General features: G+C 47.0%; 1 protein-coding gene across 5 annotated transcripts in view; it reads left to right on the top strand.

Annotated features, from left to right (window-relative positions):
- Positions 1-27,011, top strand: part of tln2 (talin 2) — a 310,927-nt gene that overhangs the window by 262,942 nt on the left and 20,974 nt on the right. For all 5 annotated transcript variants that reach the window (XM_033014900.1, XM_033014898.1, XM_033014899.1 and 2 more), the window contains 7 exons: positions 3,571-3,754; positions 7,363-7,488; positions 8,679-8,795; positions 13,827-14,012; positions 14,115-14,222; positions 16,392-16,497; positions 26,011-26,135. In XM_033014900.1, coding sequence (XP_032870791.1) covers positions 3,571-3,754; positions 7,363-7,488; positions 8,679-8,795; positions 13,827-14,012; positions 14,115-14,222; positions 16,392-16,497; positions 26,011-26,135 — 952 coding nt within the window. The remainder of the gene's footprint in view (positions 1-3,570; positions 3,755-7,362; positions 7,489-8,678; positions 8,796-13,826; positions 14,013-14,114; positions 14,223-16,391; positions 16,498-26,010; positions 26,136-27,011) is intronic.

Below are 27,011 nucleotides of genomic sequence, written 5' to 3' on the forward strand. Positions count from 1 at the left end.
CTCACACCCTCTAGTCCTGGCAACATCCTCGTACATCTTTTCTGAACCCTTTCAAGCTTGACAATATCTTTCCGATAACATGGTGCCCAGAACTGAACATGACATTCTAAATGCGATCTCACCAACGTCTTATACAACTACAATATGACCTCCCAACTTCTATACTCAATACTCTGACTGATGAAGGCCAAAGTGCCAAAAGCCTTTTTGACCACCTTATCTACCTGCTACTCCACCTTCAAGGAGCCATGCACCTGTACTCCTAGATCCTTCTGCTCTACAACACTACCCAGAGGCCTACCATTCACTGTGTAGACGTCCTTGTTAAATGCAACACCTTACACTTCTCTGTATTAAATTCCATCAACCATTCCTCCGGCCACCCGGCCAATCGACCCAGATCCTGCTGCAATCGTTCACAACCATCTTCACTATCTGCAAAACCACTAACTTTTGTATCATCAGCAGACTTGCTAATCTTGCCCTGTCTGTTCTCATCCATATCATTGATGTAGATGACAAACAGTAACGGGCCCAGCACTGAACCCTGAGGCACAACACTAGTCACAGGCCTCCAGTCTGAGGAGCAACCTTCCACCATCACCCTCTGCTTCCTTCCATGGAGCCAATTTGCTATCCATTCAGCTATCTCTCCTTGGATCTCATGCAATCTAGCCTTCCAGAGCAGCCTACTATGTGGAACCTTGCCGAATGCCTTACTGAAATCTATGTACACAACATCTACAGCTCTGCCCTCATCAACGTTTTTGGACACGACCTCCCACGTATAAAACCATGCTGACTATCCGTAATCAGCCCTTGTCCATCCAAATACCTGTATAACCTATCCCTCAGAGTCAAGTTCATTCGTCACATATGCATACGAGATGTGCAGTGAAATGAAAGGTGGCAATGCTTGCGGATTGTGCAAAAAAACTACAAAACAGAATGGAGCAGAATCAGAATTACATATTTGTGGGAGAAAAAAAAAAAGAAGAAACAGGAGGTGTACAAAATTATGGTAATGGTCGCAAAATTATGAGAGGAATAGATTGGGTAGATGCAATCAGGGCAATCACGAACAGGGCAATCACGAACCAAAGGACATAGGTTTAAGGTGAAGGGGGTAAGATTTAATAGGAATTTGAGGGGTAACTATTTTACACAAAGTGAGGTGGGTATCTGGAAAGAGCTGATGGGGGAGATAGTTGAGGCAGGTACTATCATAACATTTAAAAGACAATTGGACAGGTTTAGAGGGATATACAGTGGCTTGCAAAAGTATTCATACCCCTTGAACTTTTCCACATTTTGTCACGTTACAACCACAAACGTAAATGTATTTTATTGGGATTTTATGTGATAGACCAACACAAAGGGACGCATAATTGTGAAGTGGAAAGAAAATTATACATGGTTTTCAAATTTTTTTACAAATAAAAAACTGAAAAGTGTGGCGTGCAAAAGTATTCAGCCCCCCTGAGTAAATACTTTGTAGAACCACCTTTCACTGCAATTACAGCTGCAAGTCTTTTGGGGTATGTCTCTACCAGCATTGCACAACTAGAGACTGAAATTTTTGCCCATTCTTCTTTGCAAAATAGCTCAAGCTCAGTCAGATTGGATAGAGAGCGTCTGTGAACAGCAATTTTCAAGTCTTGCCAGAGATTCTCAATTGGATTTAGGTCTGGACTTTGGCTGGGCCATTCTAACACATGAATATGCTTTGATCTAAACCATTCCATTGTAGCTCTGGCTGTATGTTTAGGGTCGTTGTCCTGCTGGAAGGTGAACCTCCGACCCAGTCTCAAGTCTTTTGCAGATTCTAACAGGTTTTCTTCCAAGATTGCCCTGTATTTGGCTCCATCCATCTTCCCATCAACTCTGACCAGCTTCCCTGTCCCTGCTGAAGAAAAGCATCCCCACAGCATGATGCTGCCACCACCATGTTTCACAGTGGGGATGGTGTGTTCAGGGTGATGTGCAGTGTTAGTTTTCCGCCACACATAGCGTTTTGCATTTAGGCCAAAAACTTCAATTTTGGTCTCATCTGACCAGAGCACCTTCCTCCACATGTTTGCTGTGTCCCCCACATGGCTTGTGGCAAACTGCAAACGGGACATCTTATGGCTTTTTTTCAACAATGGCTTTCTTCTTGCCACTCTTCCATAAAGGCCCAATTTGTGGAGTGCACGACTAATAGTTGTCCTGTGGACAGATTCTCCCACCTGAGCTGTGGATCTCTGCAGCTCCTCCAGAGTTACTCTGGGCCTCTTGGCTGCTTCTCTGATCAATGCTCTCCTTGCCCAGCCTGTCAGTTTAGGTGGACGGCCATGTCTTGGTAGGTTTGCAGTTGTGCCATACTCTTTCCATTTTCGGATGATTGATTGAACAGTGTTCCGTGAGATGTTCAAAGCTTGGGATATTTTTTTATAACCTAACCCTGCTTTAAACTTCTCCACAACTTTATCCCTGACCTGTCTGGTGTGTTCCTTGGGCTTCATGATGCTGTTTGTTCACTAATGTTCTCTAACAAACCTCTGAGGCCTTCACAGAACAGCTGTATTTATACTGAGATTAGATTACACACAAGTGGACTCTATTTACTAATTAGGTGACTTCTGAAGGCAATTGGTTGCATTGGATTTTATTTAGGGGTATCAGAGTAAAGGGGGCTGAATACTTTTGCACGCCACACTTTTCAGTTTTTTATTTGTAAAAAAATTTGAAAACCATGTATCATTTTCCTTCCACTTCACAATTATGCGCTACTTTGTGTTGGTCTATCACATAAAATCCCAATAAAATACATTTACGTTTGTGGTTGTAACGTGACAAAATGTGGAAAAGTTCAAGGGGTATGAATACTTTTACAAGCCACTGTAGATAGGATAGGTTTAGAGGGATATGGCCCAGGCTTGGGAAAGTAGAACTAGTTGGCACGGGGCATGATGGTTGATGTGGGCAAGTTGGGCAGAAGGGTCTGTTTCCACACTCTATGACTCTAAGACGTTGGTGAGGCAGTACCTGCAGTACACTGTTCAGTTCTCATCGCCCTGCTGCTGGAAAGAGTGTACGGATGTCGCCAGGACTCGAGGGCTTGACCTATAGTGAGAGTTTGGGCAAGCGAGGATGTTATTTCTTGGAGTGCAGGAGTCTGAGACGTAATCTTATAGAGGTGCATAGAATCATGAGATCTGGTAAATGCACAGTTTCCTCTCCAGAGTCGGGGAATCAAGAACTAGGGGGAATAGGTTTAATGTAAGAGGTGGAAGATTTCATAGGAACCTGAGGGGCTATTTTTTTACACAGCGGGTGGTGAGTATCTGGAATGAACCGACAGAGGACGAGGTATAAATCAACAGGTTCTATCACAACATTGAAGAAACATTTGGACAGATTCATGGACAGGAAAGATTTAGAAGATGCAGATAGGTGGGGCGTACAGTTGGAACATGTGGGTCAGCGTGGGGTAGTTAGGCACAGGGCCTGTTTCATTGCTGCATGACTCTATGAATTGGGTCCAAGGTGGTTCTCACACGTGTGCCTTCTTCCCCCATCCCCACCCAGGGAGAACATCCTGAAAACGGCCAAGGCTCTGGTTGAGGACACCAAGTTCCTGGTGTCTGGGGCAGCGTCCAGCCAAGAGAAGCTTGCCCAGGCCGCACATTCGTCTGTCAGCACCATCACCCAGCTGGCTGAAGTGGTGAAGCAGGGAGCAGCCAGCCTGGGCTCCGATGACCCAGAGACACAGGTGAGAGACATGTTCACAGGGGGTGGTGCCCGCAGGTACACGGGGACACGGGGACACAGGTGAGAGACATGTTCACAGGGTGGTGCCCGCAGGTACACGGGGACACAGGTGAGAGACATGTTCACAGGGTGGTGCCCGCAGGCACATGGAGACTCAGGTGAGGAACATGTTCACAGGATGGTGCCCGCAGGTACACGGAGACACAGGGACACAGGTGAGGGACGTGCTCACAGGGGGTGGTGCACGCAGGTACACAGAGACTCAGGTGAGAGACATGTTCACAGGGTGGTGCCCGCAGGTACATGGAGACTCAGGTGAGGGACATGATCCCAGGGGATGGTGCCCGCAGGCACACGGAGACACGGGGACACTGGTAAGGGGCATGATCCCAGGGGGTGGTGCCTGCAGGTACACGGAGGCACAGGGACACAGGTGAGGGATGTGTTCACAGCGAGCGGCCAGCTTGGGTCCCGCAGGTACACGGAGACACAGGTGAGGGACATGATCCCAAGGGGTGGTGCCCGCAGGTACACAGAGACACAGGTGAGGGAGGCGTTCTCAGGGGGCTGCTGTATCCAGGTACGTAGTGACCCAGAGACACAGGTGAGGGACATGTTCACAGGGGGTGGTGCCCGCAGGTACACTGTGACAAGGAGACACAGGTAAGGGACATGTTCACTGTGGCCAGTGCCAGCAATGATTCAATAACACGCTATTGTCACCTGTGCCTAGGTACAGTGAAAAGCTTTATTTCGCATGCAACCAGGTAAATCATACAGCAGACCTCACCTAGGCCGTGCACAAGTGTCACCACATTTCTGGCACCGACAGTTATAACAAGTTCATTAAACACTCAGAGACAGGGAGACACAGGTTTAGTTTAGTTTAGAGATACAGAACCAGGCCCTTCGGCCCACCTAATCTGCGCCAACCAGCGATTCCTGGACACTTAAGCCAATTGACCTACAAACCTGTATGTCTTTGGTATGTGGGAGGAAACCGAAGCACCCAGAGAAAACCCACATGGTCGCAGTGAGAGCGTACAAACTCCATACATAGAACCAGAGGGAAATAGGTGCAGGAGTAGGCCATTCTGCACTTCCAGCCAGCACTGCTATTCAATATGATCACGGCTAATCATCTAAAATCAGTACCACGTTCCTGCTTTTTTCCCATATCCATTGATTCCTTTAGCCCTGAGAGCTAAATCTAACTCACTCTTGAAAAATCCAGTGAATTGGCCTACACTGCCTTCTGTGGCAGAGAATTCCACAGATTCACAACTCTCCAGGCACGAGGTGAAAGGTTTTTCATCTCAGTCCTAAATGGCCTCCCCTTATTCTTAAACTGTGACCCCTGGTTCTGAATACCCCCAACTACGGGAAATATTTTCCTGCATCTAGCCTGTCCAATCTTTTCAGAATTTTATATTTGTGACTGCATCCGTAGTCAGGATCGAACCAGGGTCTCTGGCGCTGTAAGGCAGCAGCTCTACCACTGCGCCACTGCCCTGAAAAAGAACTCGGTTACACAGACAGTCTCGTACTGTTTGTAGTGAAGTCAGAAGCTTCAGTGAAATATCCAATGTATACGCCTCTTGTGTGATTAAAGATAGGAAGACAAACTGCATTTCACAACATAAACCCTTTTCCAACAGTACAGACAATGCTGTACATGTTTAAAAGGTCAAGCAGTAGTTGCAGAGAAAAACACAGTTAATGTTTTCAATTTTATATTGTTATATGTATCGGCAATGGAACAATGAAAATCTTATCCGCTGCAGTTTAACTGGCCCACTAACACACACATAAATATACAATAACCAATAATACAACAATTTAATAATCACTAATACTACATCATCAGACTGTAATAGTGTAAAAATCAATGTCCGCTATGTAACCTATACAAAGTCCGTAATAGGTCACACTTGCTGAGGTTAGTGTTGTGCGGTGTTGAAGAACTTGATGGCTGCTGGGCAGAAGCTGTTCTTGAACATGGAGGTCATGGTTTTCGGGCTCCTGTACCCTCTTCCCGACGGTGGTGGCGAGATGAGAGCATGGCAAAGGTGGTGTGGGTCTTTGATGATATTAGCTGCCTTTTTTAAGACAGCATCTCCCGACCGGTAGATCGAGTTGATGATGGGGAGGTGAGTACCTGTGTTGGACGGGGCACAGTCCACAGGTCTATGTGATCGCCGTCTCCAGATTCAGGGACAATTGTTTTCCAGCTGTTATCAGGCAACTGAATCAACCTATCAACAACTAGAGAGCAGTCCTGAGCTACTATCTACCTCATTGGAGACCCTTGGACTATCATCAATCAGACTTTACTGGCTTTGTCCTGCACTGAACATTTAATGAAGTTTCGTTTAAAGATACAGCGTGGAAACAGACCCTTTGGCCCACCGATTCTTGCCGACCCGCGATCGACCAGCGATCCCCGCACATTAACACTATCCTACACACACTAGGGACAATTATTACATTTACCAAGCCAATTAACCTACATACCCGTACGTGTTTGGAGCGTGGGAGGAAACCAAAAATCTTGGAGAAAACCCACGCAGCTCACGGGCGACTGTAAAACTCCGTACAGACAGCACCTCATGTGGTGATGGTTATTGAATTGTTGGCTATTTGGTCTGACCAGGCTGGTGGTGAGGAAGTCGAAGATCCAATGTAGGGAGGAGCAGAGATGTAGTTCCCTGAGTTTGGGGTCAGAGTAGGGTTACTTTAAAGAGAGAGCAGGTTTCAAGGTGCAAAGAATAGAGAAGAGGAGGCAGGAAACAAGGGGGAGGTCCGTGGCAGCAAGGTGAAAAGGGGCTGAGGTGGGAGACAGAGGTTGAGGTTAGTGATGGAATGGAATTGTTACTAACGCTCAGACTAACTTCTGAGAATATGAGAATTGATTATGATATGAAATTTCTAAGCTCTATGTTGAGCCCTAATAGGTGATAGAGTCATAGAATGATACAGTGTAGAAACAGGTCCTTCGGCCCATCTTGCCCAACATGTCCCAGCTGCACTAGTCCCAGCTGCCCACGTTTGGTCCATTTCCCTCCAACCCTGTCCTATCCATCGACCTGTTTAACTGTTTCTTAAATGTTGGGATAGTCCCTGCCTCAACTATCTCCTCTGGCAGCTTGTTCCATACACCCACCACCCTTTGAGCGAAAAAGTTACCCCTCATATTCCTATTAAACCTTTTCCCCTTCACCTTAAACCAATATCCTCTGGTCCTCGATTCACCTACTCTGGGCAAGAGACTCTGTGCATCTACCCGATCTATTCCTCTCATGATTTTATACACCTCTATAAGATCACCCCTCATCCTCCTGCGCTCCAAGGAATAGCGGCTGTTCAGCTTTCAACTTAATGATCAGGTTCCTTGTAAAATGCTGGAACAACTTAGCAGGTCAAACAGCATCTCTTGAGGACATGAATAGGCGATGTTTCAAGTCGTGTCATCAGACTGATTGTAGAAGTGGAGTGAAAATTGGAAAAGAGGTGGGGCCCGGACAAAGGTTTCAAGTAATAAGTAGAGTGTGTGGTTTGTTGCTCTGCGGGCAGACTGGAATTAACGTGAGCATGTGTTGTATTTTGCAGGTGGTCCTGATTAACGCGGTGAAGGACGTGGCCAAAGCACTGACGGACCTCATCAGCGCGACGAAGTGCGCGGCTGGGAAACCGGCCGATGATTCGTCCATGTATCAGCTGAAGGGCGCAGCCAAGGTACGGCACAGAGCAGAGTAGGGCAGGTGTGGGCTGAAGGGTTGGCGTAGTACGGCAGGGCAGGTCAGGGCAGGGGTGGACGTATTCACCCACCCTTCTAGCCTACTAGGCTTGCTCCCAAGTTAACTCTTCCTGAGTTGATATAATTAAATAAATATTTTTCAATAATTGAGAGTAAATGACAAGACCAGGTCACAGGGAGGTTTAACGGAGCGCAGAAGATTGAGTGTTCATAAGTTCCAGGAGAACAATGAGGCCATTCGGCCCATCAGGTCTACTCTGCCATTCAATCATGGCTGATCTACCTCATGAGTGATAAAGTTTGAAGTGTTCAATGATGTGAAGAAGTTGATGAGATGCAGGATAACTTTTCTTCCTGATGGGAAAAACCTGAATAAGGGAGTGTAACAGTTGGAATCAGGACATTCAGTACAGGAAGTGACAATCTGGACATCCTCCCACAATGCTGATGAGGCAGGGGCTGAAAAATTGGGAATGAATGTATTTTGTCGAGGATATCAAAAGATACAGAACAAAGATGGCATTAAAAGATGCGACTGAAGTGCTGTAGTGCAGTTGCTGCCTTACAGCGCCAGATACCGGGGTTCAATCCTGACTATGAGTGCTGAATATGTGGAGTTTGTACGTTCTCCCTGTGACCGCCTGGGTTTTCTTCGGGGGCTCTGGTTTCCCCCCACATTCCAAAGACGTGCAGGTTAATTGGTTTCTGCATAGTGTGTAGGATGTGAACGTGGGATAACATAGAACACGTGTACAGTTGATGGATGTTGTGGTGTCAGTGTGGACTCGGTGGGCTGAAGGGCCTGTTTCCACACTGTATCCCTCAACTAAAGTGCCAAGGGTGTCAGGGGTTATGGGGAGAAGGCAGAAGAATGAGTTTGAGAGGGAAAGATAGATCGGTCTGAGTGCAGGTAGATGGGACTAGGTGAGAGTAAGTGTTCGGCACAGACTAGAAGGGCCGAGATGGCCTGTATCCGTGCTGTAATTGTTATATGGTTATATGGCCATGATTGAATTGTGGAGTAGACTTGATGGGCCAAATGGCCTAATTCTGCTCCTAGAACTTCTAAACTAAACTAAGAACAAACAAAGATGAGCGAGTGGAGTGGGTCTAGCGTTGGTGGGGCAGGGCCCGTGAACAAACCTTCTACAACAATGATCTCTCCTAGGTGATGGTGACAAACGTGACCTCCCTTCTGAAGACAGTAAAAGCGGTGGAGGACGAAGCCACACGGGGCACCCGGGCACTAGAGGGCACCATCGAGAGCATCAGGCAGGAGCTGGCGGTAGGTCGGGGTCTGGGTTGGGGCCCGGGTCTGGGTTGGGGCCTGGGTCTGGGTTGGGGTTGGGGTTGGGGCCGGGCGAGGGGTTGGGGCCGGGGGAGGGAGTTGACCACGGGATGTGGCCGCAAATCTTCCCCCCCCCTCCATCCCATTCTTCCCTCACATCCCGTTTATTTATTTTCCTGATTTATGGCCAGATTTCCTTTAATTTGTTCCGTTTTTTATTTGGGTTTGTTGTACTCGCAGATTATCAGCATTTAAATCATTTATAAATATTTGGATTTATCATGAAGATGGAAGACCTCGCACTAATCCCTACAGCACATCTCTAGATGGCTCCCAAAATATCACCCATCCTTGCTCCAGAGATGCTGCCTGACCCGCAGAATAACTCTTTAGCACTTTGTGGCTATCTTTGGAATAAACCAACATTTGCAACATTCTTCCTATTACATTAATACTTCATCTCTACTTCCGTCTAAACCTTTTCAAGACATATATCTGTCGCAATGTCTTTTAAATGTTGTTGTAGTACCTGTTTCATCTACCTCCTCTAGCAGCTCGTTCCATACACCCACCATCCACTGTATGACAATGCTGCCCCTCAGGTTCCTATTCAATCTTTCTCCTCTCACCTTAAACGAATGTCATCAGGTTCTTGATCTCCTCAATCTTGCTAAGACAGTGCATCTACCTTATCTATTCCACAAATCATCTTATAGACCACTTTCAGATCATCCTTCATTCTCCTGTGCTCCAAGGAATAAAATCCTAGCCTGCTCAACCTTTCCCTATTGCCCAGGCCCTCATGTCCTGGCAACATCCTCGTAAATCTTCTCTGCACTCTTTCCTTTAGTAGGGTGACCAAAACTGAACACGGTACTCCAAATGTGGCCTCACAATTGTCTTATACAACTGTAACATAACATCCCAACTATTGTACTATAGTACAGAACTATAGCTTCTTTCCCAGAGCTATAGCTGCTCTGAACCGGCCCTGCTGAGTGCCCCCCACCCCCACGGACTGTCTCCCTTGGATGGTCACGTCGCACAGACACATCTGCACTTTAGTCTGTTTTGACTATTTTACTGTTTTAATGTTCTTTTTACAAACCATGTTCTCGGGGTATCTAAACCTAAATTTTAGTAGTTACTTAAGTTATGATGTCAGATGGAAGCTGCATACCTAAATCTCATTGCACTTATGTGCAATGACAATAAAATATATTATTATTATTATTATTATTATTACTATGGTACTCATTGAGGACTTGAGGACAAATGCACCAAAGGCATTCTTGGCCAGCTTATCTACCTGTGATGCCACCTTCAAGGAACTCTGTAGCTGCACTCCTAGAGCCCTCTGTCTACAACACTCCCTAGAGCCCTGGCCTTGAATCAATTTCAAGTGAGTTTATTGTCATGTGTCCCTGTATAGGACAATGAAATTCTTGCTTTGCTTCAGCACACAGAACTTAGTGGGCATTTACTACAAAACAGATAAGTGTGTCCATATACCATAATATAAATATATACACACATGAATAAATAAACTGATATACTGCAAATAACAGAAAATAGGTTATTAATAATCAGAGTTTAGGCCGAGCCAGGTTTAATAGCCTGATGGCTGTGGGGAAGTAGCTATTCCTGAACCTGGTTGTTGCAGTCTTCAGGCTCCTGTACCTTCTACCTGAAGGTAGCAGGGAGATGAGTGTGTGGCCAGGATGGTGTGGGTCTTTGATGATACTGCCAGCCTTTTTTAGGCAGCGACTGCGATAAATCCCCTCAATGGAAGGAAGGTCAGAGCTGACGATGGACTGGGCAGTGTTTACTTCTTTTTGTAGTCTTTTCCTCTCCAGGGCGCTCAAATTGCCGAACCAAGCCACGATGCAACCGATCAGCATGCTCTCTACTGTGCACCTGTAGAAGTTAGAGAGAGTCTTCCTTGACAAACCGACTCTCCTTAATCTTCTCAGGAAGTAGAGGCGCTGATGAGCTTTCTTGATAATTGCATTAGTGTTCTCGGACCAGGAAAGATCTTCAGAGATGTGCACGCCCAGGAATTTGAAGCTCTTGACCCTTTCAACCATATATTGATATAAATGGGGCTGTGGGTCCCCCTCCTACTCCTTCCAAAGTCCACAATCAGTTCCTTGGTTTTGCTGGTGTTGAGGGCCAGGTTATTGCGCTGGCACCATATGGACAGTTGCTCGATCTCTCTTCTATACTCTGACTCATCCCCATCAGTGATACGCCCCACAACAGTGGTGTCGTCAGCGAACTTGATGCTAGAGTTCGCACTGTGACTGGCTACGCAGTCATGAGTATAGAGTGAGTACAGCAGGGGCTGAGCACGCAGCCTTGAGGTGCTCCCGTGCTAATTGTTATCGAGGCTGACACATTTCCACCAATACGAACAGACTGTAGTCTGTGAATGAGGAAGTCGAGGATCCAATTGCAGAGGGATGCGCAGAGACCCAGTTCTGCGAGTTTGGTAACCAGCTTGGAGGGGATGATTGTGTTAAATGCCGAGCTGTAATCAATGAATAACAGCCTGACATATGAGTTTTTGTTGTCCAAGTGGTCCAGAGTGGAGTGGAGGGCCAGCGAGATCGCATCCACCGTTGATCTGTTGTGGTGGTAAGCGAACTGCAGTGGGTCCAGGTTTTTGTCGAGGTAGGAGTTGATTTGCTCCATGATCAACCTCTCAAAGCACTTCATCACCACCGGCGTTAGTGCCACTGGTCGATAGTCATTGAGGCACGTCACCTTACTCTTCTTGGGCACTGGTATAATTGATGCCCTTTTAAAGCAGGTGGGGACCTCAGACCTCAGAAGTGAGAGGTTGAAAATGTCCGTAAAAACTCCAGCCAGTTGGTCCGCACAGGTTTTTAGAACACGACCGGGTATACCATCAGGTCCAGGTGCTTTTCGGGGACATTCCGACATTCGAGCTGCCTCCTGGTTTCGCCTTGTAGGAGGTAATTGCATTCAGGCCCCGCCACAGCTGCCGAACATCTGTCTCATCCTCCAGTTTGGAGCAGAAGTCCCTTTTTGGCCTTTTTGATGGCCTTACCAAGGTCGTATCTGGACTTCATGTAGGCCACTGTATCATCGGAAATGAATGCCCTGTGTCTGGACTTCAGAAGAGTGCGGATCTCAAAGTTCATCCAAGTTCAAAGTTCATCCAAAGTTCATCCAATCATGCCTTGTACATTCTCATCCAAATCGTTGATGTAAACAGCAATGGGCCCAGCATTGATCCCTGAGGCACACCACTAATCACAGACCTCCAGTCTGAAAAACAACCTTCCACCATTACCCTCTGCTTCCTTCCATAATGCCAATTCCCTATCCCGTTAGCTGGCTTCTCCAGGATCCATGCAATGTAACTTTACAGAACGTTGCTGAAATCTACATCGACCACGGCAAATTGTTTCTCCAAATCAACACTTATTTTTTACCTCCCGACAGGATTCAAGAAGTTTCACCTCACATGAGAGATGTCTGATAATCTACCTCTGAATAATCTATGCTTTGCTGAATGGGAGTTTATACCATCTCTTAGAACCGATTCCAATAAGTTGCCAGCCACTAGTTCAGCCAACTGGCGTAACTACTCAGCTTATCCCTTCCCCACTTTGTAAAGAGTGGGATAGAACTGTATTATTCGGAGCCTCTAGAAAATTCATGCTTGCTTTCTTGAACTCGCTCGAACAGATTTCACTGGGATCTGCTGATGATCCACTTTGAATGGCAGTAAACCTCTTATTGTGTCTTCTTTTGCTGTGTTCATCCTGTCTCATATTTCACGCATTCATTTCATTCCAACATCAACATGAATCCATCTTTGTGAAAACAGTTACCATGAACCTAAATAAGGCATCGCAGTGGCACAGTGGCGCCTTGGCACAGTGGCGCAGCTGGTAGAGCCGCTGCCTCTCAGCGCCAGAGACCCAGGTTTCGATCCACACCTTGGGTGCAGTCTGTGTAGATTTTGCACGTTCTCCTTGTGACCTTGTGGGCTTCCTCCAGGTGCTCCAATTTCCCCCACACAATGGGCATTGCAACAATGCAACGTGTGTTGTTGACAAGTACAAAATAAAAGGGGGTGATGAGGATGTGAGGAGAATAAAAGAAAATGAGTACAAATTATTGCACCACATATTTCTCTTGGGCAGCTTACAACCCATTTTGAAAATCGATCATTTTTTTATCGCAGGTCTAGTCGACGCCAGTTTTCTTCATAGGCGAGGAAGGTATTCAACATATGTGTGGGAGGTGGTAGGAGGTTGCAGGTCACCTCGACCTTGATTTTTTTTTGGGTGACGGGCAAGGTCACCAGAGGTTGCTGTTTAGGTCTCCTAAGTGGGACAGGGGCTTTACTCTTGCATCCGCTCGCTCTCCTTCCCTCCCCCACACTAGTCATCGGTGTTCTGATGAATTTAATTATCTGTATAACTCGTTTTCACCTGGCCCACAGCTGACAATGGATTGCTCCCTTGATCATTGTTACTTTTTTGCATATCTTTCATTTCTTTGTTCTATATCTCTCTCTATTGCCGTTTATATCTGTCTCCCTTTCCCCTAACTCTCAATATAAAGAAGGGTCTCGACCCGAAACATCACCTATTCCTTCTCTCCAGAGATGCTGTCTGTGCCGCTGAGTTACTCCAGCTTTTTGTGTCTATCTTTGGTTTAAACCAGCATCTGCAGTTCCTTCCTCCACAAATGGATTCTTGATGGTCAGGATAGACTGTTTGGGCCAAATGGCCTTTATCCATGACAGTATGAGAACACCACAGCCCGACTGCCATTGGATCATTGACACCACTGCCTACTGCCAGTGGTCCAATGAGGTAACAGTGCCCCTGCCAGTGGTCCAATGAGGTAACAGTGCCCCTGCCAGTGGTCCAATGAGGTAACAGTGCCCCTGCCAGTGGTCCAATGAGGTAACAGTGCCCCTGCCAGTGGTCTAATGAGATACTTCCTGCATGTATCCTTCATGCTGAATCTTGACTTCAATTCCAGGTTTTCCAATCGCAGGAAGTGCCAGCCAAGACCTACACACCGGAAGAATTCATTCGGATGACTAAGGGCATCACCACAGCCACGGCCAAGGCGGTGGCCGCAGGTAACTCCTGCCGCCAGGATGAGGTGATAGCCACGGCCAATCTCAGCCGCAAGGCCATGGTGGACATGCTGACAGCCTGCAAGGTAGGTAGCAGCCTCCGCTAGCTGTGAGCAAGGCCTTGCTCCGCCACCCACCGCTAACATCTGCATCTCTCTCTCTCTCTCTCTCTCTCCACGTGGGGGCAGCAAGCGGCGTTCCACTCGGCGGTGAGCGAGGACGTGTGTGAGCGAGCGCTGCACTCTGCCACTGAGTGCACGGTGGGCTATATGGAGCTGCTGGAGCATGTGCTAGCGGTGAGTGAAGCCCGAGCACTGCACCACACTCGGCCGGCTGTCTGCCGCCAAGTTTAGTTTACTTTCGAGACACAGCGCGGAAACAGGCCCTTCAGCCCACTGAGTACGCACACTAACATTACCCTACACACATGAGGGACAATTTACAATTTTACCGAATTTACAATTAGCCTAGAAACCTGTAGGAAGGAACTGCAGGTGCTGGTTTAAACAAAAGATAGGCACAACATGCTGGAGTAACTCAGAGGAACAGGCAACATCTCTGGATAGAAGGAATGGGTAAAGTTTCATGAAGAATGGTCACGACCCGAAACGTCACCCATTCCTTCTCTCCAGAGATGCTGCCTGTCCCGCTGAGTTACTCCAGCTTTTTGTGTCTATCTTCAGCCTATAAACCTGTATGTCTTTGGAATTTGGGAGGAAACCAGAGCACCCGGTGAAAACCCACGCAAGTCACGGGGAGAACGTACAAACACCGTACAGACAACACCCATAGTCAAGATCGAACCCGGGTCTCTGGTGCTGTGAGGCAGCAAGGCTACCACTGTGCCACTGTGCCAGGCATGTAGACTGCCTATATAGAGGCATGATTATGTAGATATAAGTAAAGCAGGGCAGCAAGGAAGATGGAGCCCTCTGGGGAATGTGTGAGGACTTCAGATCTCCACTGGGGCTGGTGCTACACAGGGCCCTGGAGAGTGTGTTGCTGCTGCACAGGGATCTAGGAGTGAAGGTTCACACTGCCCTGAAAGTGACATTACAGATGGATAAGCTCATCAAGAAGGCTTTGGGGACATTGGCCTTCATCAGTCATTGAGTATAGAAGTTGGGACATTCTGTTACAGTTGTACAAGATATTGGTGAGGCCACATTTGTAGTATTGTGTTTAATTTTAGTCAGCCTGCTACAGGAAAGATACCAATAAGTTGGAAAGAAGGCAGAGAAGGGCAACAAGGATGTTGCCAGGACTTGAGGGCCTGAGCTGTAGGAAGGTTAGGCAAGCTAGGACTTTATTCTTTGGAGCGCAGGAGAATGAGGGTTGATCTTATAGAGGTGGAGGGCAGCACAATAGCACAGCTGTAGAGTTGATGCCTAAAGGGCCTGTCCCACTTAGGCGACTCTTTAGGCGACTGCCAGGGACTGGTTTTAATGGAATTCACCTACGGCACCTGGCGACAACCTACGACAACACCTACGACAACCTACGACAACTTACGGCAGCAGAAATTGTCGCCACTGTCGCCGAAAAATTGTCAACATGTTGAAAGTTTTGTGGCAGTCGCCTGTAGTTGCCCAAAAAATCGCCTAAGTGGGACAGGCCCTTTACCGTACCAGAGACCCGGGTTCGATCCCAACTACGGGTGCTGTCTGTACGGAGTTTGGACGTTAAGATGAATAGATAAGATGAATGCGCAGAGTCTTTTGCCCAGAGTAGGGGAATCAAGAACCAGAGGACATAGATTTAAGATGAGGGGAGAAAGATTTAATAGGAACTTGAGAGACAACTTTTTCATTCAGAAGGTATATGGAATGAGCTGCCAAACAGGGGCAAATGGGACCAGCTGAGGTGGGACATGTTGGTTGGTGTGGGTGAGGAGGCAAAGAGCCTGATAGTGGGTGGGTGGGTGGGCGGGTGGGTGAGCGGGTGGGTGAGCGAGTGGGTGAGTGAGTGGGTGAGTGGGTGAGTGGGTGGGTGAGGGTGGGTGAGTGGGTGGGTGAGTGGGCGAGGGTGGGTGAGTGGGTGGATGAGTGCGTGAGTGGGTGGGTGGGTGAGTGGGTGAGTGAGTGAGTGGGTGGGTGGGTGAGTGGGTGGGTGAGTGGGTGGGTGAGTGGGCGAGTGGGTGGGTGAGTGGGCGAGGGTGGGTGAGTGGGTGGGTGGGTGAGTGGGTAGGTGAGGGCGGGTGGGTGGGTGAGTGGGTAGGTGAGGGCGGGTGGGTGAGTGAGTGGGTGAGTGAGTGGGCGGGTGAGTGGGCGGGTGAGTGGGCGAGGGTGGGTGAGTGGGTGGGTGGGTGAGTGAGTGGGTGAGTGAGTTCATGGATGAGTCGCCCTCCCTATTTGTCCCCAGTCTGGTGAACCTTTCGCCACCTCCTATAACTGTTGGTTCTGGTTCAGCTCAGATTTGTTTTGACCAGTGGAGGGTGTTGAAGGCGTGGTTTTGCTTTGCCGCAGGTTGTTCAGAAGCCCACAGCCGAGGACAAGCTGCAGTTGTCTGCCTACTCCAAGCGTGTGGCTGCGGCCGTCACCGAGCTGATCCAGTCCGCAGAAGCCATGAAAGGTCAGTGCTGGGTCAGGGGTCAGGGGGCATTGCCCCAGGTCATAAAACCTGCACAAACCAAACTCTATCGCACACATCCCTTCCCAAACTCCACTTCTTGACGTATTACTGAAACTTTAAATACCACTCAACCTTGCTCAGCCTTTGGTGGTGGGGGGGGTTGGACAGGCAAGGACTTCTATCCTTGGAGCGCAGGAGGCTGAGGGGTGACCTTAGAGTTCTGTGTTCAGTTTTGTTCACCCTGTTAGAGGAAAGATGTCGAAAGAAGATGTACGAGTATGTTGCCAAGCCTTGAGGGCCTGAGCTATAGGGAGAGGTTGATCAGGCTAGGACTTTATTCCTTGGAGCACAGGAGATGAGAGTTGATCTTATAGAGGTGTCCGAGATCATGAGAGGAATAGACAGAATAAAGGCACAGAGTCTTTTACCCAGGGTAGGAGAATGAAGAATTGAAAGACATAGCTTTAAGGTAAGAGAGGAAAGATTTAAAATGAACATGAGGGGCAACCTCTTCACTCAGAGGGTGGTGGTATATGGAATAAGTTGCCACTAGCGTGGATGGTCTTGGTCAGTTTGGGAAGCAGGAACAAAGGGCCGGTTTCTGTGCTGTGTGACTCCATGATTCCATGACTACTGTGCTGTGACATAGCTCGGGGGGGAAATACCTCTGACGGAATCATTCAAGTCATTGAGTCACGCAGCAAACTATGTCAAATAATGTCATCTACAAACAAATCTATGGACTGGGTGGGCCAAAGGGCTTGTTCCCATGCTGTATCTGTCAGTCAATTTGCAAACTTACTAACGGACCCGTCTATGTTTACGCTCAAGTCATTAATATATATATATTTATCACAAACAACAGTGATCCCAGAACAGGTCCCTGCGGAACTCCACTGGTCACTGACCTAGAGCCTGGAGTCCTTCCTCTACAACCTCCTTCTACCAGAAAGACAATTATGAATCTAAATGTCGGAGTCACTGTTAATCCCATGCATCTTAATCTTCTGGACCAGCCTACCATAGTGGACTTTATCAAATGCTTCACTAAAATCCACCACCCTACCCTCATCCATCATCTTCATCAACTCCTCAAAAAACTCAATCAAGTTAGTAAAGGGCCTGTCCCACTTGCATGCGATTGCATGCGTTTGGCGTGACCAAACGTGGTCGCTTGAGGCGTACGGGCACCGTATGGCGGCGTGGGGCAGGTCCCACTTAGAAGTGCGGAGTTGTGCAGGGCTGGTCCCAACATCGCGCGGGGCTCCGAAAAACTGACAGTGTCCGAAATCTTTGCGCGCCAACGGCCTGTCGGCACGCAGGTGCATTGTGGTCGTACACAGTGTCTTGACTGTGTACGCAGCGTCTTGACGGCGTACGCCTAGCGTGTGGCGTTGCGCAATGACGTCACCGCCCGGCATGGCGTTGCGTGATGACATCACCGCCCGACGTCGTGCGACGCCCAAATTCAGTCGGCCCGACTCCTGCCCAGCTGATTGGTAAGCATGACGCAAATGACGTCACGGGCGAACTTAGCGTGAACTCCGCTTCTGTTTGGTCGCGCCAAACGCATGCAATCGCATGCAAGTGGGACAGGCCCTTAAGTCACGACCTGCCGTGTACAAAGCCATGTTGACTGTCCAAATGGGAGTAAATCCTATCCCAAAGAATCCTCTCCAATAGCTTCCCGCCCACTGACACGAGGTTCACCTGTGGATAATTCCAAAGGTTCTCCCTATTTCCCTTCTGAAATGAAGGAACATCATTGGCCACCGTCCAGTCCTCCGGGACCTTGCGATGATCTTCATCTCCCGCAAATTTCTCTCCTGTCTCTCTCAGTACTTAAGAGGGAATTTATTTGGTCACATGCTGGTGAATCTGTAGAAATCATTGCCACAGACGGCTGTGAAGGCCAAGTCACTAGGTATTTTTAAGGTGGAGATTGACAGATTCTTGATTAGTAATAGTGTCAGGGGTTATGAGGCAAAGGCAGGAGAATGGGGTTGAGAGGGAAAGTACAATCCCAGTACAATCACTGGGACATGTTGGCCGGTGTGGGCAGGTTGGGCCTTAGGTTCTATTTCCACACTGTAACACTCTAGGACTCTGTGATTGAATGGCGGAGTAGACGATGTAGCAATGTTACAACATTTTGAGATTTTAAAAATCAAGTCTGCAATTCATCCCATCAGATAAAGCATAAAAAGAAGTTTAATTTGTCACCTAATTCACTTTCATATCTTCAGTATTAAAAAAGTTATGGCCATTTTCATACTCGGAAATTAGCATCTTGTTCCCTATTGCTTTTCCATTGACTTAACACAAAAGCTTTGATCACAGACAGTCAAAAGCCCATAACTTTATTAAAAATTAAGAGAACTGAATGACATTTTCAGTTATTATAGATTGAAGCATTCTGAAACAAATATGAAATAATCTTACTTGGATGACCTGAAATTAAAGCATATAATTAGTTAGTTACCCCAATTGTAGCTAATTACAAAATTCAATTACTAGATCTAAACATCTATCCATTTCTTAAGAAAAGGTTAACATTTAAAAAAAGCCTAAGTGTCCAAATAACATTCACACAATAATTCACAATATAACATGATTTTTAAATCTCATTGACATGAATTTATAGGCCAAATGGAAGGAATTTAGTGTTTAATTCCTGTAAATTAATGGGCATTTAAATTATCTTGCGAGTGGGATTTTGTGGAACGCGCTGGTTTGGAACGTTGCGGTTGCAGTGAATTTAAACCCCATATCGGCAGGAAAAATACTGCCGGTTCGTATATTTACATAATGACATTTTCGCAACATAAAATTTTGATTAAAGGCATCCTAGCCTTGTCCCCTATGTGAGATCCGTCCCGTTGACGGCATTTGAAGATGATTTTAATTTTACTCCAACAATTAAATTATCCAGCGCTAATTTTAATAAACTTAATAAAGCGGCAGTCGAAGCGATGTTTCTTTAGCTACTAAACAGCCTGACAGAGATGGATTTGGATAGGCTGCAGAAAAATCGCATTTTTAACCTGCCCCCCTCTCAAAGGCGCCAAAGTCGCGCACACGGGCAGCGGCAGAACTGCTGCGCCACTGAAGATAAGTTTTGTAACATACCTAGACGATGGTCCGAATGGCCTAATTCTGCAGCTGTCAGTCCATATATGTGTCCACTGCCTTCCCCTCACCAGCGTGGGGTCACATTTACACCCACTCGTCACCCCACTGCCAGGAGAAGCGGTGCCACCCACACATGCGGCACTCCACAATCAGGGACAGTTTCTTCCCAGCTGTTATCAGGCAACTGAACCACTATACCACAACTAGAGAGCAGTCATGAACTACTATCCACCTCATTGGTGACCCTCGGACTATCTTTGATCAGACTTTACTACCTTTATCTTGCACTAAACGTTATTCCCTTATCATGTATCTGTGGACGGCTCGATTGTAATCATGTATTGTCGTTCCAATGACTGGTTAGCACGCAACAGAAGCTTTTCACTGTACCTGGGTACACGTGACAATGAACTAAACTCAATAAAACTACATGTTCAGCTGGTCAGCGGCCAGTGTCTGGGTAGCGCATGTGTACCGGCCATAGTGGAGCGACAGACGGCAGCCCCTCTGCCACTGTGCCGTGCCCATCCAACACCAGGTTCAGTCTGCTCCACATTCATTCTGTGTGGAGTCTGGAGAGAGAGCTGGGTGTACACTGGTCTCGGTGCTCACCCCTTGACTGGAGCGTGTGACGGAGCGGTGGGTCTCTCCCCCCGCACCCAATCCAGGGGAGTGTCCGGGCCGTGAGCCAGCTTCACCACCTATCACACTGGGGCGGGCTGGCTAAACCCTGACAGGCAACACCAGCAGATGGAGAGCCAAAGAAGGCGTACAGTACACTTACCTTCATCAATCAGGGCATTGAATATAACAGTCTGCATATCACGATGCAGCTGGAGACTTGCATTAGGCTAATCGTGCAGGATTGTTGCAGTTCTGGTCACCCCATTACAGGAAGGATGAGGAGGTGATAGTGGATGTCGAAATTGTCTCGAATTCTGAGTCGTTTAGAGGCTATTGTGGCGGCCCCTGGTGGTGAGCCACGCGTAGTGCGAACCTTTGGCTCTGAGGGGGTCGCGTGTCTCGGTGATGGGAGGTGGAGGTCACGGGCTGGTCAGGGTCGGGGTGGTTAGTCGGGAGTCGTTAGAATAGTATTAAAGAATGATTGGTTTGGACAAACTCCGCGTCCCACCTCATTCATCACCGGACCGCTATACTATTAACCATAAGGAGAGGTTTGGACAGACTTACTCTGTGGAACATTGGTGGTTGATGGGACACTTGATAGAAGTATGTAAAATTATAAGAGGCAGAGATAGGGTAGACAGTCAGGACCTTCCTCCCTCGGTTGAAATACCCAGCATTAGAGAGCAGGGCTATAAGGTGATAGGGGAATAGTTTAGAGATGTGTGGGGCAGAGGGTGGTGGGGGCCTGGGACGCACTGCCAGGGGTGATGGTGGAGGCAGGTGGTGTTTAAGAATAGACACATGGAAAATCAGGGGATAGAGGGATATGGATCCTGTCCAGGCAGATGAGATCAGTTTAACTTGGCATCATGTTCAGCACAAACATTGTGGACCGAAGGGCCTGTGCTGTACTGTTGTATCTTCTCTGGATTGTTTTCTCTGGAATGCCTGAGGTTGCGGGGAGATCTGATGGAACTATATACAATTATGAATGGCATAGGTAGAGTAGACCTCGTCCTCAGGGTGGAAATGTCATATAATGTCATAAATGTCAAGAGGGCATAGTTTTAAGGTGAGAGGTGCAAAGTTTAAAGGAGGTGTGCGGGGCAGGTTTTTACAAAGAGGGTGGTGGCACTGAAATGTGCTGTGGGGGATGATGGTGGTCAGTGTAGGTATGTTGCAAAGCCTACCTGAAGCGTCTTTGAAAATCTGCCGCTGCGGGTGTGCGCGATTTTGGCGCCGTTTAGAGGGGGCGGGTTTAAAACGCGATTTTCTCTAGGCTGTTCAAATCGAAGATGTTCAGCCTAGTTAATTATTAACGAAAAATCGCTGGAAGACCCCGTCGCAAAAGCTATTATTAGGTTTAAAGGCCTTGAATAATAGTTATAGTAGTTTAAAAATCCATCTCTAAACCCGCGACCGCCAGCAACCGCAGGGTCTCATAAAGCAAACCGCAGAAGGTAGGTTGTATATTTTTACATTAAAAAGGGCTTCTGAAGATCCCTTTATACAAAGTTTAATATTGCGAGTAGCTCATTTTGGGCCCATTATATCGCGCCGTATTTTTCTGGGCATTTGGGGCACAAAACTACCGCAATGTGAACGTTCTAAACCAGCGCGTTCCACAGGATCCCACTGGAAAGCTGATTTAAATGGGCATTTATTTACAGCAATTAAACACTGAATTCCTTCCATTTGGCCTATAAATTAATGTAAATGAGATTTAAAAATCATGTTTTATTGTGAATTATTTGTGAATATTATTTGGACATTTAGGCTATTTAAAAATGTTAATCATTTATTAAGAAATGGATAGATGTTTAGATCTAGTAATTGAAGTCTGAAATTAGCTACAATTAGGTAACTAACTAATTATATGCTTTAATTTCAGGTCATCCAAGTAAGATTATTTTATATTTGTTTCAGAATGCTTCAATCTATGATAACTGAAAATTTCATTCAGTTCTCTTAATTTTTAAGAAAGTTATGGGCTTTTGACTGTTCACGATCACAACTTTTTTGTTATGTCCATAGAAAATCAATAGGGAACAAGATGCTCATTTCCGAGTATGAAAATGGCCATAACTTTTTAAATACTTGAGATATGAAAGTGAATTAGGTGTCAAATTAAACTTATTTTTATGCTTTATCTGATGGGATAAATTACAGACTTGATTTTTAAAATCTCAAAATTTTGTAACATTGCTAGTCAGTGGCAACTAAACGCTCTTGGTTAGGAATATGGATAAGCAAGGAATGGAGTGAAATGGATGATATGCAGGTCAATAAGTGATTGTGATTGTATTTTGTGCAGCACAGACATTGTGGGCCGAAGGGCCTGTTGTTGTGCTGTACTGTTCTATGTTCTGTACTTTACGAGAATGCTCCAGGGATAGTTGGACAGGTTGGGATTCATCTCCACACAGCGCTGCACAAAATCCCAGTGTGGGATGATGTGAGGAGTGCTCAACATAATGTGAATAAAAACTCTTCCTGTTAGAGAAAGTGCCAGGAACCCAAGAATAGCAGTGGAATAGGGAATGGGAATGATATACGGATAGGATCTTATTAGAGATACAGCTTGAAAACATGCCAACCAAGTCCACACCGACCATCGGTCACCCATTCACACTAGTCCTATGTGTAGGAAGGAACTGCAGAGGCTGGTTTAAATCGAAGATAGACACAAAATGCTGGAGTAACTCAGCGGGACAGACAGCATCTCTGGAGAGAAGGAATGGGTGTTGTTTCGGGTCGAGACCCTTCTTCAGGCTGATGTCAGGGGAGTGGGAGATACACAAGGAAATGTATAGATAAGGAAGTGTATAGATAAGGAAATGTAAGGTGTGAAAACAGGACAAAGTGAATGAGATCAGGGAACATCTAGTACAGATAATAGTCGGTTGGGAGGGGGTAACAACAAATCAAACAGAGATAAAATGTAGTCGGAGACGGTAAGACTAGTGGCAGAACTGGGAAGGGGAGGGGATGGAGAGAGAGGGAAAGCAAGGGTTACTTGAAGTTAGAGAAGTCAATATTCATAGCGCTGGGGTGTAAGCTACCCAAGCGAAATATGAGTTGCTGTTCCTCCAATTTGCACTGGGCCTCACTCTGACAATGGAGGAGGCCCAGGACCGGAACGGAAGGTCAGATTGGGAATGGGAGGAGGAGTCAAAGTGTTTAGCAACCGGTGGCGAAAATTTTGGATGATTATGTGTTGTGGTAAAAATGTCAGTGTTCTCACTAGTTCTCTGTTATACTATTATATCTATCTCTGCCACCACCTCTGGCAATGTGTTCCAGGTCCCCACACTGTGTGTAAACAAACATGCCTCGCACATCTCCATTACACTTTCCCCATCTCACCTTATAGATATACCCTTCAGTTTTGGATATTTTTCCCCTGAGAAAAAGGTTCTGACTGTTTACCCTATCTGTGTATCTCATAATTTTATATACTTACATTGTCTCCCCTCAACCTCTGCCATTCCAGAGAAAACGATCCAAGTCTATCCAACCTCTCCCTGCAGCTGAAACCCTTCAATCCAGGCAGCATTCAGGAAATCTCTGCACCCTTTCCAAAGCCTCCACATCCTTCCTGTAATGGGGGCGACCAGAACTGCATGCAATGCCCCAACAGTGGCCGAACCAACGTCCTATATAGCTGCATCATGGCTTCCTGACTCTTATATTCAATGCCCCTAGCAATGAAGGCAAGCATACCAAATGCCTTCTTTACCACCCTATCTACTTGTGCTGCCACCTTCAGTGAGCTTTGAACTTGATCGAAGGGGCAACCTTTTCATGCAGAGGGTGGTGTGTATATGGAACGAGTTGCCAGAGGAAGCGGTTGAGGGAGGAGCAATTACAATGTTTAAAAGATATTTGGACCGGTTCATGGATAGGAACGTTTTAGAGGGACGTGGACCAAACGTTGACAAATGGGACTAGCTTTGATTCATATGCACCTTGATCAGTATGGATGAGTTGGGTAAGGGGTGTGTTTCCCCGCTGTGTGACTCCATGAAACTATTATGTGCTCTACCACCTACAGTGCTTTCCCTATCTGAGCTCTGGTGATCTGTGCACCCTGTCCCAGGTTGTCCTACCTAGACTGCTCCCATTCCCGACCTTTTCCTTCACATGCCCTGACTCCCTTTGCTATTCACATTGAGTCATGGAGAATCACCGAGTTGTACAACACAGAGACTTCCCCTTTGGCCCATTCATGAATGCCCTTCTCCCTAATGTATCCATGCCCACCAAGATGCTCTGTCTAAGCTGGTACCGTCATCATTTACATTCATGAAGGGTTGTGCAGACACTCAGCTTAACGTCTCATCTCAACGATGGCAGCATCAGTGATGCAGGCCTCCATCGGTACCTCTCGTGGGGTCTTTAGTTAATAAGATCATAAGTGATAGGAGTAAAATTAGGCCATTCAGCCCATCAAGTCTACTCCACCATTGAATCATGGCCGATCAATCTCTCCCTCCTAACCCCATTCTCCTGCCTTCTCCCCATAACCTCTGACACCCATACTAATCAAGAATCTATCTATCTCTGCCTTAAAAATATCCACTGACTTGGCCTCCACAGCCTTCTGCGGCAAAGAATTCCACAGATTCGCCACCTTCTGACTAAAGAAATTCCTGCTCATCTCCATCCTAAAAGAACGTCCTTTAATTTAACTTAACTAAATGATGTCAAAATAAGGAAATTCAAACTCAACTCAGAATACTTCAACCTTAGACCTAGAGTACCCCAATTCTACATATTCTCAGCAACATCCTCGTAAAAGTTCTCTGAATCCTTTCAAGCTTGACAACATCTTTCCTATAATGGTGGCCAAAACTGAAGCCAATAGTTTAAATGTGGCCTCACCAACATCTTATACAACGTCTACACAACCTCCCGACTTTTATCCTCAGATGGGAGGAACTGAACTTTGTGACCTATGCATTAAATGGCAGGGTTGTGGAGAGTGTAGTAGAGCAGAGAGGTCTCGGGTTCAAGTCGAGAGTTTACTGAAGATGGCGATACAAGCAGACGAGGTGGTGAAGAAGCTGTTTGCTACACTTGCCTTCATCAAATAGGCCATTAGGTACAGGAGGTGGTCACAGTTATACAAGTCATCTTGGATTACTGTGTACTGTGCTGGATGCCCAGCTATAGGAAGGATGGTTTTAAGCTGGGAAAGTGCAGGAATTATTTATCAAGATGTGGTCAGGTGTGGACGACTTCAACAATGAGAGGATGGATCAGCTGGGGCTGCTTCCCATTTTTCCCCAGAAGAGGGGAGTATAAAACACGAGGAATATGTTCTAGAAGAGAAGGGAAAGATTTATGAGGGGGCACGACAGATGGCGGTGGGTGTCTGGAGTAAGTTGCCAGAGGAAGGGACAGAGGGGGGTACAATGACAATGTATAAAAGATAATGACACAGCTATTTGGATTGGAAAAGTTCAAGGTAATATGAGCAAATAGGACTAGATATCTTGATACAGGGATAGGATAAGTGTTGAGGGATAATTGCCAAACATGGGCCTGGTGTGGATGGAGTATGTTGCTGGCCTGGGCAAGTTGGGCCAAAGTGCTGTGTGACTCCCATCACTCCACGTGCTACCATTCTCTGAGACTGACCTAAAGTCCTACCCTCTGCCCCATTTGGAAGTGTAACCCCAGTGCCTGTGCCGTTGCCCGGGCTGTGGGAGGCCGGACGGGAATGTTTCACGGGCTGTTTTCCGTCTGCAGGCATGGAGTGGGTGGACCCGGAAGATCCCACGGTGATCGCGGAGGCGGAGCTGCTGGGAGCCGCGGCATCCATCGAAGCCGCCGCCAAGAAGCTGGAGCAGCTGAAACCGCGCGCCAAACCCAGGGTGAGTGGCAGGTCACACGCGTGTGCGAGGGCCCAGCGTTCACATGGCTCCCACTGCTCACACTCGCTGCTCCACCAACTCCCAGCAGTGCTCAGTGTGGATCGGCAGGCTTGTCCCGACCTCGGGTTTAGTTTAGTTTAGAGATACAGCGTGGAAACAGGCCCTTTGGTCAAGCACAGCTGCAATCCCCGCACACTAACACTATCCTACACACTCTAGGGACAATTTACAATTATACCAGGCCAATTAACCTGCAAACCTACACGTCTTTGGAGTGTGGGAGGAATGCGGAGCACCCGGTGAAAACCCACGCTGGTCACGGGGAGAACGTACAAACTCCGTACAGACAGCACCCGTAGTCAGGATCGAACCCAGGTCTCTGGTGCTGTGAGGCAGCAACTCTACCGCTGCGCCACCGGGCTGCCCTGTTGTCCACAGTGATACCCAGCTTGTAGCAGAGCGGGTGTCAGCCGAGTGAGTAGTCTCTGGAGCTGAATCAAATGTGGATGCTGCCTGCAAGATGCTGTGTGATATGTTTGATATATTAGGTTGTTACTAAAGTCAACTATATATCAAACATATTGCTATAGTGTCCTGCCCTATCTCCTGGGTACAAACAAATTGTCACAGCCTTAAAGAAAAGTATTTGCAATAGGATGGTCTTGATTCTTCAGTGGAAGAAAAGTCCCGATTCCCTGTGTAGGTTCCCAGACAAAGCCGCTGGCACTGTACACACAGGGTGAGGTGGGCAATGTCTCTTTAATGTTTAAAAGAGGCATGGTACACAAAATGGTGGTGTTACGGGATTGTTTTTCTGGAACATAGCAAGGCACGGCATGGTGGAAGGCTGCATGGGGACAATGTACTACTGGACAA

The sequence above is a fragment of the Amblyraja radiata genome, chromosome X (assembly GCF_010909765.2).
Source record: "Amblyraja radiata isolate CabotCenter1 chromosome X, sAmbRad1.1.pri, whole genome shotgun sequence".
In the NCBI taxonomy this organism is placed as follows: Eukaryota; Metazoa; Chordata; class Chondrichthyes; order Rajiformes; family Rajidae; genus Amblyraja; species Amblyraja radiata.